The sequence below is a fragment of the Nerophis ophidion genome, linkage group LG10 (assembly GCF_033978795.1).
Source record: "Nerophis ophidion isolate RoL-2023_Sa linkage group LG10, RoL_Noph_v1.0, whole genome shotgun sequence".
NCBI lineage: Eukaryota > Metazoa > Chordata > Actinopteri > Syngnathiformes > Syngnathidae > Nerophis > Nerophis ophidion.
Window position 1 is genome coordinate 73,265,587 of NC_084620.1, and position 21,156 is coordinate 73,286,742.

The following is a 21,156-nucleotide window of genomic DNA, read 5'->3' on the forward strand; positions in this document are numbered from 1 at the left end:
GTTAAGTTGACTTATGATAGTAGTACAGGTTGAGTTATGGTAGTAGTTAAGTTGACTTATGATAGTAGTACAGGTTGAGTTATGATAGTAAAGTTAACTTATGATAGTAGTACAGGTTGAGTTATGGTAGTCGTTAAGTTGACTTATGATAGTAGTACAGGTTGAGTTATGGTAGTAGTTAAGTTGACTTATGATAGTAGTACAGGTTGAGTTATGGTAGTAGTTAAGTTGACTTATGATAGTAGTACAGGTTGAGTTATGGTAGTCGTTAAGTTGACTTATGATAGTAGTACAGGTTGAGTTATGGTAGTAGTTAAGTTGACTTATGATAGTAGTACAGGTTGAGTTATGGTAGTAGTTAAGTTGACTTATGATAGTAGTACAGGTTGAGTTATGGTAGTAGTTGAGTTGACTTATGATAGTAGTACAGGTTGAGTTATGATAGTAAAGTTAACTTATGATAGTAGTACAGGTTGAGTTATGGTAGTAGTTAAGTTGACTTATGATAGTAGTACAGGTTGAGTTATGGTAGTAGTTAAGTTGACTTATGATAGTAGTACAGGTTGAGTTATGGTAGTCGTTAAGTTGACTTATGATAGTAGTACAGGTTGAGTTATGGTAGTAGTTAAGTTGACTTATGATAGTAGTACATGTTGAGTTATGGTAGTCGTTAAGTTGACTTATGATAGTAGTACAGGTTGAGTTATGGTAGTAGTTAAGTTGACTTATGATAGTAGTACAGGTTGAGTTATGGTAGTAGTTAAGTTGACTTATGATAGTAGTACAGGTTGAGTTATGGTCGTAGTTAAGTTGACTTATGATAGTAGTACAGGTTGAGTTATGGTCGTAGTTAAGTTGACTTATGATAGTAGTACAGGTTGAGTTATGGTAGGTGTTAAGTTGACTTATGATAGTAGTACAGGTTGAGTTATGGTAGTAGTTAAGTTGACTTATGATAGTAGTACATGTTGAGTTGTAGTAGCGTGCAAATGATTCAATGTCCAGTACTGTGGAAATATGTTTGGTATGACAATCTGTTTATTTTTGGCTATCAAACTGAAATGACATGTAGGCTGTAGAACATAAAGTATGCTGACCTTGACTTGGATGCAACATTGTCACAGCAGTGAGACCTGACCACACACAGCAAGCTTGTAAACAGTTTGTGTCCTCCATGCAGTCGCCCCTCCAGTGTTCCCACCTGAACCCAATTAAATGACGTTACCATAGCAACCGCACCATAGCAACGGTCCCATCCCTGTCAACATCTCCTGGTTCTCAAGAGGAAGTGGGCGGAGCAATCTGCCGAAAAGTAAATTCAGCATCAACTGAGGCCAGCAATCAATTACAGAAAAAAAAATAAAAACTAAATAAACAAATAAAGAAATTTTGCTCCAACAGAATGCAAAGTAAATATCTGTGGGATGATGTACAATATTATTTTTTTACTGACACTCTGAACTTTGATTCATGTCGATATAGTTTTGTGGATGTTTAAAAAGAATACATACATTAAAAAAAATTTGAAACCCATTAATGGGAATTTTTGTTTTATCCACAAATGTCAGTTTGTAAAAAAAACAAAAACAAAAGAAATCCTTCCTCAAACAATTCAGCCATTTTCTCTCACTTTTATATTGCATAAAGGTCTGGGGACATACATATAAAATAATCACAACACGATCATCATATTACAAAAGAGAGTAATGAAGATTATTAATAACATGGATTATAGAGACCCAACAAATGATTCATAGAGTCACAGATTTTAAAACTGTTTAAAAGACAACTGTTCAAATGATGTATAAAGTAAATAATAATATGCTTCCTGAAGTGGTCCAGAAGATGTTTCAGATGTGAACCAGTACATATGTATATCATATAAAGGTGATAATCTATGGGATTATTAACAATTAGAAGTACAAATAAGTAATACTTTTATATTTCAAACTATCTAATCTATAAATGTAAAGATCATATTAAACAGATTGTTAGACAAACAACAACGTCACACATGTTGTATGTGCTGATGTTGTTAGAAAGTCAAAATGAAAGTCTGGACAGTTTATTTCAAATCCTGCAGTTTCATTTGCTGCTGCTGTTCTCACCAGCACACTTGTGTTTCTTACACTGGTACTTAGAAGACAATCTTTCACCACACACACTGCAACTCAACACTTTCTCTCCTGGGTGTCTTCTCATGTGTGCTACAAGGGTCGATCGCTCACTAAAGCTTCTGTTGCAGATTGAACAGGAATGTGATTTTTCACCAGTGTGTGTTCTCATGTGTACTTTCAAACTCTGACTGTGTCTAAAACCTTTACCACAGGTTGAACAGGAAAAGGGTTTTTCACCAGTGTGTGTTCTCATGTGTTCTTTCAAACTATGACCTACTGTAAAACCTTTACCACAGGTTGAACAGGAAAAAGGTTTTTCACCAGTGTGTATTCTCATGTGTACTTTCAAACTCTGACTTTCTGTAAAACCTTTACCACAGGTTGAACAGGAAAAAGGTTTTTCACCAGTGTGTATTCTCATGTGTTCTTTCAAACTCTGACTTCGTGTAAAACCTTTACCACAGGTTGAACAGGAAAAAGGTTTTTCCTCAGTGTGTATTCTCATGTGTTTTTTCCATTTGTTAGTATGTGCAAAACCTTTACCACAGGTTGAACAGGAAAAAGGTTTTTCACCATTGTGTATTCTCGTGTCTTTTCAATTTGTTACTATGTGCAAAACCTTTACCACAGGTTGAACAGGAAAAAGGTTTTTCACCAGAATGTATTCTCATGTGTTCTTTCAAACTCTGACTTCGTGTAAAAACTCTACCACAGTTTGAACAGGAAAAAGGTTTTTCACCAGTGTGTGTTCTCATGTGTTCTTTCAAACTCTGACTTCGTGTAAAACCTTTACTACAGATTGAACAGGAAAAAGGTTTTTCACCAGTGTGTATTCTCATGTGTCTTTTCAATTTGCTACTGTGTGCAAAACCTTTACCACAGGTTGAACAGGAAAAATGTTTTTCACCAGTGTGTGTTCTCATGTGTACTTTAAAATCTGGCCTCTGAGTAAAATCTTTACCGCAGATTGAACATGAAAAAGGTTTTTCTCCAGTGTGTGTTCTCATGTGTCTTTTCAGACTACGACGGTTTTTAAAAGTTTTGTGACAGTGAGAAGATGTGCAGTGAGTGTTGTCAGTGTGACATGTCTTATCATCTTTAGAGTCTTCATCATCAGTGTCAGGAGAGTGTGACGTTGTGTCCTCACTATCTGATAGTGGAGCTAAGAGCTTGTCTGCTTGTGATCCTCCACAGTGGTCTCCATCAGCTTCTGTTGTCATGTGTTGTGTTGAGCTGCTGCTTGGAGGCTCCCCCCCTCCCCTCTCCTCACTTTCACCTTTCACCTCATCATCTTCACTCTTCACAGGGACACCAGTCACTGGGAACTCCTCCAACCATTTAGGCTGACTGATGCCCTCTTCCTCCTCTTCCTCTTTAATGTGCGGCGGCTCTTGGTCCTCTTCTTCCTCTTTAAAGCAGGGGGTCAGTGGGTCCTCCTCGTCCTTTTTAATGTGAGGGTTCAGTCGGTTCTCTTGCTCCTTAAAGTGAGGGGTCAGTGGATCCTCCTCTTCCTTTTTGATGTGTAAGATCAGTGGGTCCTCCGCTTGCCTTTTATTGTGAAGGGTCAGTTTAACATTATGGGTCTGTGGCGTCTCATGTTTCGCTTTATTGTGGGGGGGCTGTGGGTCCTCTCCTCCGTCTTTAATGTGTTGGGAATGTGGTACCTCTTTTTCCTCTTTAATGTGGTGGGGCTGTGGCTCTTCTTCCTGCTCATGAGGAAGATGTTCTTTATTGAGGTCTGCGGAACAGGAGAAAACAAACATTCTTCAGAAAAGTCCAGCTTTGCTCAGTCACATGAGACATTGTCCTGCACCAACATATGATCTCACAATCTCATCAGTTTCCCCTCACAACAGTCAGGGTACTTCCAGCTGACACATGAAGAAGACCTTCAGGGGAATACCTTCCCAGGCCAACATCCAATCCACCTTATTCATATAAAAACATCCTAAAATAAATTCCTGCAATCCTTAATGGTAGACGCCATACGTGAAAGTGTGCTGTTCTCCCTCTGAATAAGTCATACACACACACAGGAAATAATGTACCACATGCCAGCCTCCACGCAGTAGTACTAGTGATGAGCTCCCCCTGCTGGTGGACAATAATTACTGTCAATTTCACATTCATCTTTAGAGACTGTTATAAAAGAAGCATGAGCACAGTCAACATGTTGGCCAAGAAAGATGACATCTGTTTTGCTTTCATTTAGATAGTGTCACCACAGTTAAACTGGGAAGAAGTAATCAGATTACTGACTACACCTTCAAAAGATAACTTTTTAACCTTATTAATATTAGTAATAATGGATTATATTAATTTAGTGCGTTTCTAGACATTCAAATTGCGTTACAGTGAGAACTGAGAAGGCATCATTCATGCAGTCCACACATTCAATCAGAATCAGTATCAGACATGCCGTATTTCCTTGAATTGCCGCCGGGTATATAGTATGCGCCTGCCTAGAATTACTGCCGGGTCAAACACGTTTCGCAAACTAATTAGCGCATGCTTAGCATTACCGCCGGCTCAGGATTAACGCTGGGTCAAACTCGTTTCGCCAAATAATTAGCATATGCCTACAATTCCCGTCGGGTCAAACTCGTCACGTCACGAGTGACACTTCACCTGTCATCATTTTCAAAATGGAGGAGGCTGATTTCAATCATTTGAAATCGCATGAAGGGAAGAAGATTAAGAGCTATTCAGTAGGGTTTAAGGTCCAAGCTATTGAATATGCTAAAAAGAACAGTAAGCAGCTATGTTTTATTAATTTACCGTAGCTGCGTGTGTCAAATATGAGTCATTTAGTGACTCCCGCCTCGTGGTGGTAGAGGGCGCTAGTGATCCTTCTTGCGACTACTCGGCTGCAGAAGAAGTGACAACAAGCAGCAAGAGTGAGCAGCGTGTGTTTATTTTTTCCTCTCGCTTGCACTTTTAACATGGAGGATTACATATATCTAAAATAAAATAGTTTTCTAAACTGGACTTTCGAAGCAGGAGGTAATAAAGGAAGATCTCCATCGAGACAGAGAGACTTTTAAAACTGAAGAAAGATAAGGAGGACTTCTATAAACAAGTTATCGATGCTTTTGATCAGAAGGAGCTGCGCATAGACATCATTTATAAGTAAAGGTAAGACCATAATAACTTTTTTTTATTAAATGTGCTTTTCATGATGTATCCTTACATCACACTCAAATTTTTAAGCGCAGGCCTAAATACACCGCATGCCTTTGGTAAGTGCCGGAGTGAGAAGAGGTTTTACATTAATTAGCGCCCCGGCGGCAATTCAAGGAAATACGGTACTTTATTAATCCCCGAGGGGAAGTTAAAACTTTCAGCAATATGGTAAGATACATTTAATAATAATAATAATAAGTAGATGAGGCAATTGTTCAAGGAATTGTGTGTGAATGCAGACAATTCTCACAAGACCACAACTCTTCTTCTCTCACCTTCCCAAAGTAATAATCTAGTCAATAATCACTGAACTCATCAAAAAAATAAGGCATATTATATCAACAATGCCTTTTTTTCAAGATGGCGCCGCCCGTGACTGACGTCTTTTACGTCGTCCTCCTGACAACATTTACGTTTTTTATTTATTATGCAAACCCCGTTTCCATATGAGTTGGGAAATTGTGTTAGATGTAAATATAAACGGAATACAATGATTTGCAAATCCTTTTCAACCCATATTCAGTTGAATGCACTACAAAGACAAAATATTTGATGTTCAAACTCATAAACTTTTTTTTTGTTGCAAATAATAATTAACTTAGAATTTCATGGCTGCAACACGTGCCAAAGTAGTTGGGAAAGGGCATGTTCACCACTGTGTTACATCACCTTTTCTTTTAACAACACTCAAACGTTTGGGAACTGAGGAAACTAATTGTTGAAGCTTTGAAAGTGGAATTCTTTCCCATTCTAGTTTTATGTAGAGCTTCAGTCCTTCAACAGTCCGGGGTCTTCCATCCATCCATTTCCCACCGCTTATTCCCTTTTGGGGTCGCCGGCACTCATCTCAGCCACAATCGGGTGGAAGGCGTGGGACATCCCGGACAAGTCTCCACCTCATCGCAGGGCCAACACAGATAGACAGACAACATTCACACTCACATTCACACACTAGGGACCATTTAGTGTTGCCAATCAACCTATCCCCAGGTGCATGTCTTTGGAAGTAGGAGGAAGCCGGAGTACCCGGAGGGAACCCACGCATTCACGGGGAGAACATGCAAACTCCACACAGAAAGATTCAGAGCCTGGGATTGAACCCAAGACTACAGGACCTTCGTATTGTGAGGCAGACGCACTAACCCTTCTTCCACCGTGAAGCCCAGTCCGGGGTCTTGTTGTCGTATTTTACACTTCATAATGCGCCACACATTTTCCATGGGAGACATGTCTGGACTGCAGGCAGGCCAGTCTAGTACATGCACTATTTCACTACAAAGCCACGCTGTTGTAACACGTGGATTGGCATTGTTTGGCTGAAATAAGCAGGGGCATCTATGATAACGTTGCTTGGATGACAACATATGATGCTCCAAAACCTGTATGGACCATTCAGCATTAATGGTGCCTTCACAGATGTGTAAGTTACCCATGCCTTGGGCACTAATACACCCCCATACCATCACACATGTGTAAGTTACCCATGCCTTGGGCACTAATACACCCCCATACCATCACACATGTGTAAGTTACCCATGCCTTGGGCACTAATACACCCCCATACCATCACACATGTGTAAGTTACCCATGCCTTGGGCACTAATACACCCCCATACCATCACAGATGTGTAAGTTACCCATGCCTTGGGCACTAATTCACCCCCATACCATCACACATGCTGGCTTTTCAACTTTGCGCCTATAACAATCCGGATGGTTATTTTCCTTTTTGTTCCGGAGTACACCACATCCACAGTTTCCAAATATAATTTGAAATGAGGACTCGTCAGACCACAGAACACTTTTCCACTTTGCATCAGTCCATCTTAGATGAGCTCGGGCCCAGCCAAGCCGGTGGTGTTTCAGGGTGTTGTTGGTAAATGGGTTTGGCTTTGCATAGTAGAGTTTTAACTTGCACTTACAGATGTAGCGACCAACTGTAGTTACTGACTGTGGTTTTATGAAGTGTTCCTGAGCCCCTGTGGTGATATCCTTTACACACTGATGTCAGTTTTTGATGCAGTACCGCCTAAGGCAGGGGTAGGGAACCTATGGCTCTAGAGCCAGATGGGGCTCTTTTGATGACTGCACCTGGCTCTCAGATAAATCTTAGCTGACATTGCTAAACACGGTAAGTAATGAATAATTCTGCCGGTAATCATAGTGTCAAAAATAACGTTCAAAATATAAAAGATTTTCATGCATTTTAATCCATCCATCCGGTTTCTACCTCACCTGTTCAAGAAGTCGCATTAATGGTAAGAAGTATTTTATTTATTGTTGGTTAGCTTCAGAATAACAATGTTATTAAAAAGAATAAGAGACTTATTATACTCAAAAAAATGTTGGACTTACTTAAAAATGAATGCATCATCATCATTTATTGTTATTCCTTTCATTAAAATGCATATATACAAGCCACGTACAATTGACACTTTCATTGTTTTTTTTGTTTCTTATACATTTCCATGATCAAAAAGGAGCAGATGGAAGAATAATATTCTTATATTTATCTGCCCCCCTTTTTAACACCAATTATTTTCGATGACTTTATAACTGTTCCCTCCAACAACACCCGAACTCCAACATACTTTTCAATTTTCCTTTAAGTATTTTCACAATGACACGTCCAATCAAATCAAAATTCAGTTTGATATAATTCCAGTTTTCTCTTTTTATAACTTTTTAAAAACAAAGGTATTCTCACAGCTTTTTAAGTCTTTGTTTAGAGAATATCATGCTTTCACAGCAACAACAGACAAGCACATTTGTTTCAAATTTGTTGGCACTCTTGGATGTTTAAAGTCATACGGCCTTCTGTGGTTCTCATCTTCAGATGTGAACACATAACTTTTGTACGTCCTTTGGAAGAATTCTATTTCTCGCTTTGAACAGCATTAATAGACTATTCAATTCTACAATGTCTTTTAGTTTTAGTAATTGTGACCTAATGAAGTGGTTTTGTGTGGTCGCTATATCGTACTTTAAAAATTATACAAATTGCTCGTTTCTGTGAAATAAAGGCATTATGTTGCTATGATATGTATTTCCCAATATTTCTGCACAATAATTGAAATAAGATAGAATATTCAGTATTCAGTCTTAAAAAAAATATTATATGGCTCTTATGGAAATACTTTTTAAAATATTTGGCTTGTATGGCTCTCTCAGCTAAAAAGGTTCCCGACCCCTGGCCTAAGGGATCAAATGTCCGTAATATCATCGCTTATGTGCAGTGATTTCCCCAGATTCTCTGAACCCTTTGATGATTATACGGACCGTAGATGGTAAAACCCTAAATTCCTTGCAATAGCCTGTTGAGAAATGTTGTTCTAAAACTGTTCGACAATTTGCTTACAAAATGATGACACTCTACCAATCCTTGTTTGTGAATTACTTAACATTTCACGGAAGCTGCTTTTATACCCAATCATGGCACCCACCTGTTCCCAATTAGCCTGCACACCTGTGGGATGTTCCAAATAAGTGTTTGATGAGCATTCCTCTACTTAATCAGTATTCATTGCCACCTTTCCCAACTTCTTTGTCATGTGTTGCTGGCATCAAATTCTAAAGGTAATGATTATTTGCAAAAAAAAAAAAAAAGTTTATCAGTTTGAACATCAAATATGTTGTCTTTGTAGCATATTCAACTGAATATGGGTTGAAAATGATTTGCAAATCATTGTATTCCGTTTATATTTACATCTAACACAATTTCCCAACTCATATGGAAACGGGGTTTGTAGTACTAATTTGCATCCTAAATGCAAAGTTTTTGCATGCAACAGTGAGATATAACAGAGATGCACTTCTGGACATCGGAAAACCTCACCACGAGCTCACTTCTAGTCTGAAGGACTTCAACTTTCTGCTACGACGAGAGCCAGCTAACCACAAAACAACCACAACAAGACGGCGGGGCTACATGCTAGGCTAAAGGCTAGAGCAGTGGTTCCCAAAGTGGGCGGTGGAAAGATCTGGGGGGGCGGTGAGGAAGAAGGGGGCGGCAGTCTGAAGTCGAAGTCAGAAGTTCGAACGTTGGTTTGACGATTTGTACACAACACGTGCAGCAGGACGAGTCAGTGGACGACGCATCAGGGTCCGGTTACCACACGCCGCTCTGGCCCAGTCAGATCCGACAGCATAGACTACAAAAGCAAAAGCTCAGGTTTGTAATTTCAAGCTTGTAATGTTCAGAATTTTATCTTATAATAAAAACCGCATTCTGGCGGTCAACATCATCTTGAGTTCAAGTCAACATGAAATTGGGGACTCGCCAGAACGCGCCGTGTTGTGTTGTGTTGTGTTGAGCTGGTTAGGGTGGTGCATTCACTGATATATATTGTTACCAATATATTGTGTGTATTGTACACACCTGGATGAACTGCACAGAGACATGTCTGAGAGATTTGAGGACATTTTATTGCTTGAAATACCAGACTGGGTGATCAATCCATTCCTAAATGTCGACGGTGAAGAAACTGGAGTGGCAGAGGAACAACTGATTTCAATTCAAAATGACATTGAGCTAAGGCCAAAGTTCAAAAAGTCATATCAAGATTTTTGGTTACAAAAAAAAAATCTCTGACTGCTATCAAGTGCTGTGGAACAAGGTCAAGATGTACTTTATTGCCTTCCCAACATCATATTTAGTAGAACGGGGTTTCAGTGCAGTCGCCTTGCTTCTTTCCAAGCAAAGAAACCGACTGAAAATGACTGACCGCGGGGATCTACGACTTCTTCTTAGTGAGTTCCAGCCTGATGTTGAGAAGCTTATGTCCCTGCACCAAGCACATCCATCCCATTAATATTAAGTGTGAGACAATGAAGGTTACTGGTGGAATGTTTATTTACCATTCTATGTTGCTGAAACAGTTAAAACTGCTAAAAAATAAACTGGTTTACTAAATTGGGTTTTATTTGTGAAATACACATTTGTGTTTAACCTTTCTCTTTTCAAATTGCAGCATACCAAATATCAAGAAAGAGGTGTTTGTTTCCATATGTGTCTGTGGGGGTGGGCGCTAGGAATTCACTGGGGAGCCAAGGGGGCGCCAGCCTGCAAAAGTTTGGGAACCATTGGGCTAGAGCTACACAACCACCACTACCTAGCCTGCTGCTAGCTAACGTGCGCTCACTCGACAACAAGCTGGATGAGCTGAGAACCAGGAATCGGAAACCTGGCTTTCGGACAGCATCCCAGACTCTGCTATCCAGCTAACAACACACTCAGTCTACTGTGGAGACCGGACAATGGATTCAAGAAAGGCGGAGGCGGCGTCTGTGTTTACGTGAGTAACAGCTGGTGCTCGGACGTACAGGTGGTTGAAAGACACTGCTCGGACAACATTGAGTTGTTGATGGTGAAATGCAGACCTTTTTACCTGCCAAGGGAGTTCAGTGCAGTGTTTATACTGTTTGTTTACATCCCGCCACGGGCGGACTCCACTACAGCGCTAAAGCTGCTGCATGACGTCATCAGTAAACAAGAGACCCCACACCCTGATGCTGCGTTCACGGTAGCTGGGGATTTTAACCACCTAAAGAGTGTCCTCCCAAAATACCATCAATATGTGAACTTTACTACGAGGGAGATAAACACTCTGGACCAGGTGTACTGCAACGTGAGGGGAGCCTACAAGGCTGTACCCAGACCACACTTTGGACTATCTGATCATATCTCAGCTTTTCTATATCCAGCGTACAGACAGCGTCTCAAGCAAGCCCCCCCCCCCCCCCCCCCCCCCCCCCAGTGAGTAAAACTGTTCAAGTTTGGAATGAAGACACTGAACTAGTGCTTCAGGACTGCTTTGGGAGTACAGACTGGGACATGTTCAAAACTGCTGCTCAGAGGGATGATGGTACTGTGTATTTAGAGCAGGGGTAGGGAACCTATGGCTCTAGAGCCAGATGTGGCTATTTTGATGACTGCATCTGGCTCTTAGATAAATCTTAGCTGACATTGCTTAACATGATAAGTAATGAATAATTCCGCTGGTAATCACAGTGTTAAAAATAACGTTCAAAATATAAAACATTCTCATACCAAAGTATTGCAAGATCTCGCAAAACATCCATCTCCCTTTAGGGGCTCCGTATGATTGTAAACAGAATAGAGGACAAATATTCCAGGCAGATTTTAAGAATTTAAAATCAACAAAATAATCATACCTGTCATTTGCATTTGAATATATGGGTCAGTTCTAAGGAATATAAGGGATTGTCAACGTTTAACGATTTTACTTGTCTTTTTTCTCTGTCTTGTGCTGTGAATCTTTTAAAATCAGTATTAGGGGCGGCATGGCTCGGTTGATACAGTGGCTGTGCCAGCAACTTGAGGGTTGCAGGTTTGATCCCCGCTTCCGCCATCCTAGTCCCTGTCATTGTGTCCTTGGGCAAGACACTTTACCCACCTGCTCGCAGTGCCCGCCCACACTGGTTTAAATGTAACTTAGATAATGAGTTTCACTATGTAAAGCGCTTTGAGTCACTAGAGAAAAGCGCTAAATAAATATCATTCTCTTCACTTCACTTCATACATTTTAATCCATTCATCTGTTTTCTACCGCACCTGTTCAAGAAGTCGCATTAATGGTAAGAAGCATTTTATTCATCATCGGTGAGCTTCCGAATGAAACTTTTATTAAAAAAGAATAAGAGACTTATTGTGTGAAGATCTGTCACTTCATTTCTGTTCGTGCTTCTTTGTTTTGTATTTACTTTCCATCAGTGCTCTTATTTTGTTTCCATTTCCTGTTTGTACCGCTGAGCGCTGTGTTTTTTCCCCTTACCTGCTGTTGGTTGGCCGCCGGTCCACACCTGCTGCCAATCAGCATGTTTCTATTTCTGCTTGTCTTGCGCGTTCCTCATCTTACCCGTTCTTCGCTCTCCTGGTTCCTGCATCTTGGTGCCAATACTACTGCTGCCATGCGAGTTTGTGACATATTATACTCTATAAATGTTGATCTTACTTAATAATGCAGACATTTTGTTGTATTCAGTGTTAAAAAATATTATATGGCTCTCACGGAAATACATTTTAAAATATTTGGCTTAAATGGCTCTCTCAGCCAAAAAGGTTCCCGACCCCTGACATAGAGGAACATGCTTCCGGTGTAACTGGCTACATCAGTACGTGTGTGGAAAACATTGTTCCCCAAAAACAATACAAGATATACCCAAACCAAAAACCCTGGATTAATGTTCGGTCCAAGCTACATGCCCGCTCCACTGCATTTGTCTCAGGCAACGCTGAGGACTACAAGAAGGCCAGATATGACCTGTGTAAATCCATCAGCAAGGCCAAGGGACAATGCAGACAAAAGCTGGAGGGATTCTACTCCACCACAGATTCCCGGCGCATGTGGCAAGGCCTGCAACACATCACAGACTACAAGCAGGGGAGCAGGGGGGTCACAAACAGCCAACAATCACTGCCAGATGAGCTGAATGAGTTCTACGCCCGCTTCGAGGTCCTCAACACCAACTAACAGAGAGGGGTTCTGACCACGGAGCCCACGCAGGACCCACCGCTCACTATGACGACAGCAGAGGTACGTACAGTTCTGAAGAAAACAAACCCACGGAAGACAGCCGGCCCAGACAACATCCCTGGCCAGGCCCTCAGGGTGTGTTCATCAGAGCTGGCTGACGTACTTGCTGACATATACAACTTGTCACTAACACAAGCTGTTGTGCCCACCTGCTTCAAGACCACCACCATCGTGCCCCTGCCAAAGAAAAACACTGTGACCTGTCTGTTGCACTCACCCCAATAGTGATGAAGTGCTTCCAGAGGATAGTCAAGAAGACCATCCCAGACACACTGGACCCTCTACAGCAGGGGTCACCAACCTTTTTGAAACAAAGAGCTACTTCTTGGGTACTGATTAATGCGAAGGGCTACCAGTTTGATACACACTTAAACAAATTGCCACAAATAGACAATTTGCTCAATTAACCTTTAATAGATAAATCTATGTATATATATATATATATATATATATATATATATATATATATATATATATATATATATATATATATATATATGTATAAATGGGTATTTCTGTCAGTTATTCCATCCTAACTTTTTTTTCCTTTTACGGAAGGTTTTTTTGTAGAGAATAAATGATGAAAAAACACTTAATTGAACGGTTTAAAAGAAGAGAAAACACGAAAAAAATGAAAATTAAATTTTGAAACATTGTTTATCTTCAATTTCGACTCTTTAAAATTCAAAATTCAAACAAAAAAAAGGAAGAGAAAAACTAGCTAATTTGAATCTTTTTGAAAAAATTAAAAAAATTATTTATGTAACATCATTAGTCATTTTTCCTGATTAATATTAATTTTAGAGTTTTGATGACATGTTTTGAATAGGTTAAAATTCAATCTGCACTTTGTTAGAATATATAACAAATTGGACCAAGCTATATATCTAACTAAGACAAATCGTTATTTCTTCTAGATTTTCTAGATCAAACATTTTAAAAGAAATTCAAAAGAATTTGAAATAAGATCTAAAATTGATTCCACAGATTTTCTAGATTTGCCAAAATCATTTTTTTGAATTTTAATCATAAGTTTGAAGAAATATTTCACAAATATTCTTCGTCGAAAAAACAGAAGCTAAAATGAAGAATTAAATTAAAATGTATTTATTATTCCTATTTTCTTTCTTTCTTTCTTTAGTTTATTTCGAACATGAATATTTACAACACAATACAATACAGACAATAAAAATTATTTACAATAAAAAAAAAATACTTGAACATTTATTTAAATTGTCAGGAAAGAAGAGGAAGGAATTTAAAAGGTAAAAAGGTGAATGTGTTTAAAAATCCTAAAATCAATTTTAAGGTTGTATATTTTCTCTAGAATTGTCTTTCTGAAAGTTATAGGAAGCAAATAAAAAATAAAAATGAATGTATTTAAACAAGTGAAGACCAAGTCTTTAAAATATTTTCTTGGATTTTTCAAATTCTATTTGAGTTTTGTCTCTCTTAGAATTAAAAAGGTCAAGCAAAGCGAGACCAGCTTGCTAGTAAATAAATACAATTTAGAAAATAGAGGCGGCTCACTGGTAAGTGCTGCTATTTGAGCTATTTTTCGAAAAGGCCAGCGGGCGACTTATCTGGTCCTTACAGGTGACCGGTGCCCGCGGTCACCGCGTTGGTGACCCCTGCTCTACAGTTTGCCTACCGGCAGAACCGGTCCACTGAGGATGAAGTCAACCCCGTCATCCACACCACCCTCACCCACGTAGAGGGCAAGGACACCTATGCCAGGCTATTATGCATCGACTACAGCTCTACTTTTAACACGGTCATCCCACAAAAACTCACTGCTAAACTCCTCACTGTTGGTCTGACACCAACTCTCTGTGACTGGGTCCTGAACTTTCTCACAAACCGGCCCCAGTCAATCAGAATCGGCAACCAGACATCAGGCACAAAAGTTCTAAGCATTGGGACCCCCCAAGGCTGCGTGCTGAGCCCCCTATTGTACACCCTCTTCACACACAACTGTGTGGCCTCCCAGAACAACACCACTATCATCAAGTTAGCAGATGATACTACGGTCGTCGGACTGATCACCGGGGGATCTGAGGCAGTGTACAGAAGGGAGGTAGCGGAACTGGTGGCCTGGTGTCAGGATAATAATCTCTTCTTGAACACAGACAAGACCAAGGAGATGATTATTGACCCATGGAGAAGGAGTGCACAGTACACACCTCTGTACATAGGGGGGACAAAGGTGGACAGGGTGAAAACCTGTAAATTCCCCGGGACCCACATCAGCGAGGACCTCACCTGGGATCACAACACCCAACAAACAATAAAGAAAGCCCAGCAGCGACTGTACTTCCTAAGAAGGCTGAGAAAATTTGGCATGCCACCAAAAATTCTCAGCAACTTCTATAGAAGTACGGTTGAGAGGGTCCTTACCAGCTCAATCACGGTCTGGTATGGAAACTGCACTGCTAAGGACAGGAAGGCACTCCAGCGAGTGATTAAAACTGCTCAGTACATATCAGGAGCAGCCTTCCCCTCACTACAGGACATGTAGTCTACCAGGGCCACCAGGAGAGCACACATCATCATCAAGGACAGTACACAGTCTCTTCAGCCTCCTACCATCAGGCAGACCATACAGGAGCCTGAAATCCAGGACTACCAGACTGACAAACAGTTTCTTCCCACAGGCCATCAGGCTTTTGAATGCTAGCTCCCTCCAACTCCCCGTTTTTACTTTTGTCTTTTTGAACAAAAGACAGCTACCTTGACCACCCCCTAACTGTGAACCATCACTGTAGACACGTTTCACCGTTGATCACTAAAGACACTTTAACTGCTGCTGTGACCCAAGGTCACCTCCATATTTATACTGTTGACTGTCAATCAGAATGTGCAATAATGTTATGTTACTTACTGTGCCTTGTATATACATTTTTATTTTTAGCTAAGTACCGTGTGACTTGTTGAAGGGTGGACTAGCAAAGTAAGATTTTCATTGTACGGCAAACTGTCTGTTTAACTGTGCATATGACAATAAACTATCTTGAATCAAAAAGTGATTTGATGTAATATTTTGATATTTACACATCGCATATTTACACACACGCATTTTACTAGAATGTCCTTATGACCATTACATATATCAATATCAAGTACCTACTGTACTGTTTACTTGTTGAAATACCCTTTTTAGAGCAAATATCTGCCCAAATGGCCACTTTGTTGCTGCCAAAAATGTATTTTAAGTAATATTTTGATATTGACACATCTCATCTCTGCATATTTTACTAGAATACTCTTATGGACATTACATATATATATAAATAAAGTACCTACTGTACTGTATACTTGTAGAAATACCTTTTACAAGGCTAAAATATACCAAAACAACCACTCTGCTGCTGCCAAAATTTGATTTCAAGTAATATTTTGATACTGACAAATCTCATCTCTGCATATTTTACTAAAATACCCTTATGAGCATTACATGTATCAAAATCAAGTACCTACTGTACCGTTTACTTGTTGAAATACCATTTTTAGAGCAAATATCTACCCAAATGGCCACTTTACTGCTGCCAAAAATGTATTTTAAGTAATATTTTGATACAGACACATCTCATCTCTGCATATTTTACTAAATACTCTTATGGGCATGACATATATATAAATCAATTACCTACTGTATACTTGTAGAAATACCCTTTACAAAGCTAAAATATACCAAAACAACCACTTTACTGCTGCCAAAAATTGATTTCAAGTAATATTTTGATATTTACACATCTCATCTCGGCATATTGTACTGGAATACCCTTATGGGCATTACACATATATAAACCTAGTACCTACTGTACTGTTTACTTGTTGAAATACCCCATTTAGAGCTAAAAACTACCCAATTTGCTACTTTACTGCGACCAATAATCGATTCCAGATAATATCAACAATAATAACAAAATTGTCAGAATAATTGTATATAAGTTATAAAACAACTTTGTTTTCCATTGAATTCAGGTCCCCTGCGAGAACACCCAAAACTGTCTTTCATCTTATCAAACAAAAGGCTTGTAAAACTCCACTGTCTGCGATGGGATGCAACATGGAGGTGTCGGTTTCTTTGATCTATTGACAGCCACAGGAGACCTTTTCTTGACCCGAGATCTACAAAGCGAAGAGGGAGCAGACCTGACGCAGCACAAGGCACCTTTTCTTTTAACTGTTTATGATCGAGTGCGACAGCCATTTACGACCCCCCTCCCTTTAGAAACATCTGAAGCTATGTAATCAGAAAAGGCCCAAAGGAAAGAGGACGCGTGGAACTCCCTCGTCAGAGCGTGGTGGGAAACTGTACGAAGTTGCAGCCAAGACGTTTCTCCTCATGAGCTAAATTGAATCCTGTCTGTGTTTGATTTCTTTGCTCCTTGTCTTGTTTAATAGATGTCATCGGCAAAAATGTCAAAGCATATCTCTGAAACACAATATTATACCTTCTGAAAACGATAGCAAGAATATACCTACAAATTTCAGAAAACGTCACGAGCAAACACTTTGTTTAAAAAGTTTTTACTGCCTTTTTAGCCCTTTCCTCATCGCAGCCACCCCCTCGTCTTCTCCCCCCCAGCCATGGTTGCAACCCCCTACTCCTCCACCAGACATTAGTCATCTTTGTGGACCAGGTCAGAGGTCAACTGAGGAAGCTGCATCCTAGAAACTATCTGGTGCGCACCAGAATCTATCTAGTGTGCACTATGTAATATTTAAGTACAGTCTTTTATTTTCCAATCAATTCATTTTGTAACATGAATTGGTTAACGTGGACCCCGACTTAAACAAGTTGAAAAACTTATTCGGGTGTTCAATTGTACGGAATATGTACCGAACTGTGCAATCTACTAATAAAAGTATCAATCAATCATTCAATCAATTCCTACATGCAAACACAGTGTTACTGTTCAAACTGTGTGTAATGCAACAGTATTTAAAATTATTAAATATACTCGTTAAATAATGTGTCCTCCTTGTTTTTAATGAATAATTAAGGCCTACTATGCTACTGTATTTTAATGCTGTTCATGATGGTGCTACTTGGAAATCCAAGTATTTTCTGAGGTGGTACTTGGTTAAAAAAGTTTGACAACTACTGACGTAATGACATTGTAAACTAAATTGGCAGACACCTTTTTGTTTTACCTAAACGGCGTCTGCTCATACATCGCGCTTCCAACGAGATCCCGTCACCCCCCGAGTAAAAAGGTTCCACAACTGTTCACGTTTTACCATCTCATCTTATTTTTCATCATGTGAATGTTTGAAGTGGAACTAAATATGATCTCTGAGAGGGGTACACATTATTACCAAAGCAGGGCCCCCGTCCACATATACCAGCGTTTCTCAAAGTGTGGGGCGGGCCCCACCTGTGGGGAATAGAGACATGACAGGTGGGGCGCGAGGAACGGGAGGGAATTTCACTTAAAAACATTTTTTCATTATTATATTCTTGCGGCGGCAATGACCAAGAAGAGCGCGGAGTTGGAATATAATTACAACACTTTATGTACATATTTATATCATATTTACATAATATGTAACTACAAGCTCCATTCACAGACAGAGTCCCACTGCTTTTATGAGCGGTCAAGCGAGTCAAAAGCCGAAAATGTTTTTTTATTTTTTATTTGTGGCGGCCGTAATTCTTTCGTGGCGAGCCGCCACAAATAAATGAATGTGTGGGAAACCCTGACATGAATGTTACTTGATGTTCAATACATTTGAAAATGTTAAGCTTGGCATTAGTGAATTATATTTATATAGCGCTTTTCTCTAGTGACACACATAGTGAAACCCAATATCTAAGTTACATTTAAACCAGTGTGGGTGGCACTGGGAGCAGGTGGGTAAAGTGTCTTGCCCAAGGACACAACGGCAGTGACTAGGATGGCACAAGCGGGAATCGAACCTGCAACCCTCAAGTTGCTGGCACGGCTGCTCTACCAACCGAGCTATGCCGCCCCATTAGCGTTCTGTTGTGGCGATGGGGGCAGGTGGGGCTTGAAAACTCCCCCTTGTCCAAAGTGGGGGATGACAAAAAAAGTTTGAGAACCACTGACGTATACAATACTACTACATATCTGATGAAAAACAACATTATTTTAGTTTTTTTAATTATAAGTGTGCCAAATCACCTCTATTTGGACATTATCTAATGCAGGGGTGTCCAAAGTGCGGCCCGGGGGCCATTTGCGGCCCGCAGCTAATCGTTTACCCACCCGCCACACATTCTGCAAAAATTGCAAAATTGATAGTATTGCAAAAATTCAAAAACACATTTAAAAAAAGTGGAATGAGGTGAAATATAGTGAGAAAACGTGGCAATGTTGACACAAAGCTGCCATGCAGGCAGTTTTTTTTTTCCTTGTGTCTTTATTTGTTTTTTTTTTTCCATGTTTTATGTAGAAAAATATTGCATATGTTGTGTGGTTGCCATATAAAAAGATCAAAATTTGGACAAAAGAACATAAAATAAACAAAATAATTGTTCAAACTTAAAATCGACAGATATATCCGAAGTTTATCTTTAAATTTAAGTGTTAAAAGTAAAAAAAAAAAATCTAATAAAAATGAATCACTTTATGAGTGGGGAACCTTTCGGATCTCAAATATATTTAGTAGGATTTTATTTAACTTTTCACTGTGATTACTCAAAAATATTAAATAATTAAAATCAATGATGTCCTGCATTATTGATCTTTGAGGGCTTGAATTGCTAAATAAAGGAACTCTCCTGAAGGAATCAATAAAGTACTATCTATCTATCTAAATACTGCATATTTCAGTTTTACGATGAAAAAACAAGTTGTCTTTGACTGAAAAGGCACAAAACCTTATTTGTTTTACTTTATATCAACCTCAAGTTGATATAGAGATTTACTGTAAGCATTAAATAAAAAAAATAATAATAATAATTTGACCTTTTTTTTAACATTTTAGTGACTGAGGCCCTCTATGCTCCCCAGGAGCCCTAAGGATTAAAAAAAAAATCCATATATTTTGTTATGGTTTGAAAATGAAAAATATCAAAATGGCCCCTGCATGCTTACATTTTTCCGTGTTCGGCCCTCTGTGGAAAAAGTTTGGACACCCCTGACCTAATGGAAATGACTGCTGCAAACACGTCATGGTCATGATGAAATATAAAGTTAGTAAAAATGTGAGAGTAAGAAGTAAACAAACCTGTTCTGTGTAACACAACTTGAGGTTTCTTGAAAACAGCTTCCAATAGTTGACGTAGTCTCTCGTTCTCTTCTTTTGTCCGAGAAAGTTCCTCTTTGTACTCTGCTATCGTTCTTTCACACATTTTCACACAACAAAGTTCTTCCTCATACTTTGCTATCGTTCTTTCGCACATTTTCACACAATCACAACACTTTACACTCACACTTGATCTTAACTAAGCGATGTGTTGATCAAATCCGCGTCTCTTTGTTAGCGGCTAACAAGCTAAGCTAACTAGCATGCTAAGCTAATTGGCGCGCTCAAACAACTATCAAGCTAAGCGGGCCTAATAATCTCCAAATTTGGCTGAGACGAGTGGAGTTTATCCTGACACGGAGGATGAATAAAGTGTAGTTAGTAGCGATGTGAGGAGATGTGCCGAGGCTTAGAAGCGTGTGTGGAGAAAAGGAGGACTTTGCCGCAAAGCGCATGTCTTCCAAGCATGCGTCCGTAGGGGCGGGGCCAAAGAGTCATAGTTGTGATGTTTTGGGCTAGGGAGTATAAGAACTACACTACCCAGCATGCAACAGTAGTGACGAGCATGCGCGGTAGCCCCGTGAAGTGGTGTCGTATGTCGCCATGCAGACAGCTAGAATGTGGTTATGAGCACGCTGTGTGAGTCAACGTTGAACACGCCTCGTCTGCATTTATTACAATTAGACAGACAATACAATAAATGCATTAAAAACAGTACTAGTTAATTATTCTCATACATACATGATTTAAAGTAAAATACGGTTTATATATTTGAAATATCATTTTTGATTGATTGATTGATTGATACTTGTATTAGTAGATTACACAGTACAGTACATATTCCATACAATTGACCACTAAATGGTAACACCCCAATAAGTTTTCAACTTGTTTAAGTCAGGGTCCATGTTAATCAATTCATGGTACAAATATATATTATCAGCATAATACAGTCATCACACAGGTTAATCATCATAGTATATACAATTAATTATTTATATTATTTACAATCTGGGGGTGGGATGAGGAGCTTTGGTTGATATCAGTACTTCAGTCATCAACAATTGCATCAACAGAGAAAT

The 21,156-nt window shown here is 39.4% G+C and overlaps 1 protein-coding gene across 1 annotated transcript; it reads right to left on the reverse strand.

The window, feature by feature from the left end:
- Positions 1-2,553: 2,553 nt before the first annotated feature.
- LOC133561274 (oocyte zinc finger protein XlCOF8.4-like) lies at positions 2,554-20,574 on the reverse strand. The gene is made up of 2 exons (XM_061914636.1): positions 20,057-20,574; positions 2,554-3,855 (listed from the first exon to the last, which is right to left on the reverse strand). The coding sequence occupies exons 1-2, from the start codon at positions 20,229-20,231 to the stop codon at positions 2,687-2,689; spliced, it is 1,344 nt and encodes a 447-aa protein (XP_061770620.1). The 5' UTR covers positions 20,232-20,574; the 3' UTR covers positions 2,554-2,686.
- Positions 20,575-21,156: the final 582 nt, after the last annotated feature.

Coding starts and splice junctions, on each gene's coding strand:
- LOC133561274 (XM_061914636.1), bottom strand. CDS start 20,231: ATGTGCGAAAGAACGATAGCAAAGTATGAGGAAGAACTTTGTTGTGTG. Junction 3,856..20,056: donor AGTTGTGTTACACAGAACAG/GTTTGTTTACTT, acceptor CCTGTTCCGCAG/ACCTCAATAAAGAACATCTT.